Here is a 2505-nt window from a genome sequence, read left to right on the forward strand (position 1 = left end):
GCAGTGAGGACACTGAGGTACAGTGAGGGCACTGAGGTGCAGTGAGGACACTGAGGTGCAGTGAGGACACTGAGCTGCAGTGAGGACACTGAGCTACGGTGAGGGCACTGAGCTGCAGTGAGGACACTGAGCTGCGGTGAGGACACTGAGCTGCAGTGAGGACACTGAGGTGCAGTGAGGACACTGAGCTGCGGTGAGGACACTGAGCTGCAGTGAGCACACTGAGCTGCAGTGAGGACACTGAGCTGCGGTGAGGACACTGAGCTGCGGTGAGGACACTGAGCTGCGGTGAGGACACTGAGGTGCAGTGAGGACACTGACCTGCAGTGAGGATACTGAGCTGCAATGAAGGGAGGGCACTGAGCTGCGGTGAGGACACTGAGCTGCGGTGAGGACACTGAGGTGCGGTGAGGACACTGACCTGCAGTGAGGATACTGAGCTGCAATGAAGGGAGGACACTGAGGTGCAGTGAGGGAGGACACTGAGCTGCAGTGAGGGGAGGACACTGAGGTACAGTGGGGGGGTCCCAGGTCGGCGGCCTGAGTGACCCCCCTAAACTGACCCAGTGTGCCTGCCCGCAGGTGCTCATGCGTCTGGGCCGCCAGCGCTGGAAGCTGAAGGGCCGGATCGAGTCGGATGACAGCCAGACCTGGGATGAGGAGGAGAAGGCCTTCGTACCCATGGTGCACGAGAGCCTGGACATCAAGGTGGGGCGAGGCCTGGGCCAGAGCCTGGGGGTTAGGGGCAGGCAGGGCAGGTGGGCGGGGCCAGGCACCCCTGCCCGCTCAGAGTCCACCCTCACCTCCACCCCCAGGTGACAGAGCAGCGGGGCCTGAGCTCCCTGGCGGTGGGCGCCGTGTCCTGTGACACGGCCGACTTCTTCACGACCCAGCCGCAGGTCATTGTGGTGGACATCACTGAGCTGGGCACCGTCAAGCTGCAGCTGGAGGTGTTGTGGAAGTGAGTGGATCCCGCCCCCTTTTGCTCCACCCCCGAGCCTGTGCAGAGGGTTCTGGCCTTGCAGGACCCAGGCTGGCCGTCGCCCGGAGCCCCTGCAGCGTGTGGGACAGCGGGCGGCCTGTGCTGTCCAGCCCCTGGCTGGCCCTGCCGGCCACCAGAGCCCGCGCAGGCGCCCCAGGTCCCCCACTACAGCCAGGTCTTGTGAGCTTTGTAGTCCTAGGCCGGCCGCGACCTTGGGGAGGGTGTCACTGGGCTCCAGCTCCTGTGTGAGGCCGCCGGGCACCAGGTCAGCCAAGCCCCCAGCATTGGTGGTGGATGTGTTACAGCTCAGGGTCGGAGCTGGGTGCGAATTCCGTTCTATCCATTCCCATTCCTTGTCCTGGAGCTGTTCCTCCCACTCCCAGCAGAGTGGAAAGAAAACTTCATGTGAAGAATTCAGCCAGGGCCAGGCACCGGTCATCCTGCTGCTCAGGAGGCTGAGATCTGAGGATCACGGTTCAAAGCCGGGCCAGGCGCCGGTCATCCCCGCTGCTCAGGAGGCTGAGATCTGAGGATCACGGCTCAAAGCCAGCCCTGGCAGGAAAGTCCGTGAGACTCTTATCTCCCATCAACCACTAGAACACTGTTAGTGGTGCTGTGGCTCAAGTGGTGGAGCGCCAGCCTTGAGCTGAAGAGCACAGGGACAGCGCCCAGGCCCAGAGTTCAAGCCCCATGACTAACAACAACAAAAAAGAATTCAGCAGAGCCCTTTGCTTCCGAGTGTTTTGGACACAGCTGGGATCCACAAAACCCCTGGCCCCACCTGTGCCCTGCAGTCCCCGTGGCTCCCGGGTCCTGGGGACCAAGGGCCTGTTGTCTCGTTTGCAGCCCCTTCAGTTCAGAGGGCATCCTGGTGTCGCCCAGCTCCATGGGCAAGTATTCTCTGGGCAGCAGGAAGGGCTCGGCGTACAGCTGGACGCCCCCAAGCACCCCCAGCTTCCGGGAAAGATACTACCTGGTGAGCCCCTGGGGACAGGGACACGATGGTCCCAGGGGGGCAGGAGGCGGGGTCAGCCTCCCTTGGGGTCCCCTGGGGAGCTTCTGGTGCAGTTTCCCCTCCCCAGTTCAAGCCCTTGGGGTTCAGGGCACAGGTGGCATGGGAGCTGGAGGGAGGACAGGTAGAGGGGCGGGGCCCAGGGGACGCCGCCACCCTCGTGGGCTGCGGCGAGCAGGGCGGGGCTCTCCGGGCCCGGGTGGCTGGTGAGGTGCCCGGGTCCCACACCCCTTTTTCTACAGCCACCTGCGCTGCTGGGCACGCCCCGGACCACCTCCGTCTTCGGCCCCCTGTCCAACGGTGGCCTCCGGGGCCCGGGCCTGCGCAGCCAGAGCCAGGAGCCCCTGGAGATGGACTCCTTCAGCTCCGAGGACCCCCGAGAGGAGGCCCCCACGTCGGCGTCCACCTTGGACGTGGGCTTCCTGCCCTCGGGCATCAGCCCTGCCCCCTCCGTGGAGGAGGCCGGGACCGCCCCCCTGCCCCTGGGCCTGCTGCCCGAGCTGGCTGGCCC

General features: G+C 65.0%; 1 protein-coding gene and 1 long non-coding RNA gene across 3 annotated transcripts in view; both read left to right on the forward strand.

Moving 5' to 3' along the window:
* The window catches only part of LOC105991612, a 1976-nt gene extending 1886 nt beyond the window's left edge, over positions 1 to 90 (forward strand). For both annotated transcript variants that reach the window (XR_001175362.1, XR_001175363.1), the window contains exon 3: positions 37 to 90. This is a non-coding gene — a long non-coding RNA (uncharacterized LOC105991612). The remainder of the gene's footprint in view (positions 1 to 36) is intronic.
* Fam65c (family with sequence similarity 65, member C) overlaps positions 1 to 2505 on the forward strand; it is a 25749-nt gene that overhangs the window by 13302 nt on the left and 9942 nt on the right. The window contains exons 10-13 of the mRNA XM_013024306.1: positions 583 to 708; positions 816 to 961; positions 1829 to 1962; positions 2229 to 2505. Of these exons, the coding sequence (XP_012879760.1) occupies positions 583 to 708; positions 816 to 961; positions 1829 to 1962; positions 2229 to 2505 (683 nt within the window). The remainder of the gene's footprint in view (positions 1 to 582; positions 709 to 815; positions 962 to 1828; positions 1963 to 2228) is intronic.

Source organism: Dipodomys ordii, unplaced genomic scaffold (genome assembly GCF_000151885.1).
Source record: "Dipodomys ordii isolate 6190 unplaced genomic scaffold, Dord_2.0 Scaffold75, whole genome shotgun sequence".
In the NCBI taxonomy this organism is placed as follows: Eukaryota; Metazoa; Chordata; class Mammalia; order Rodentia; family Heteromyidae; genus Dipodomys; species Dipodomys ordii.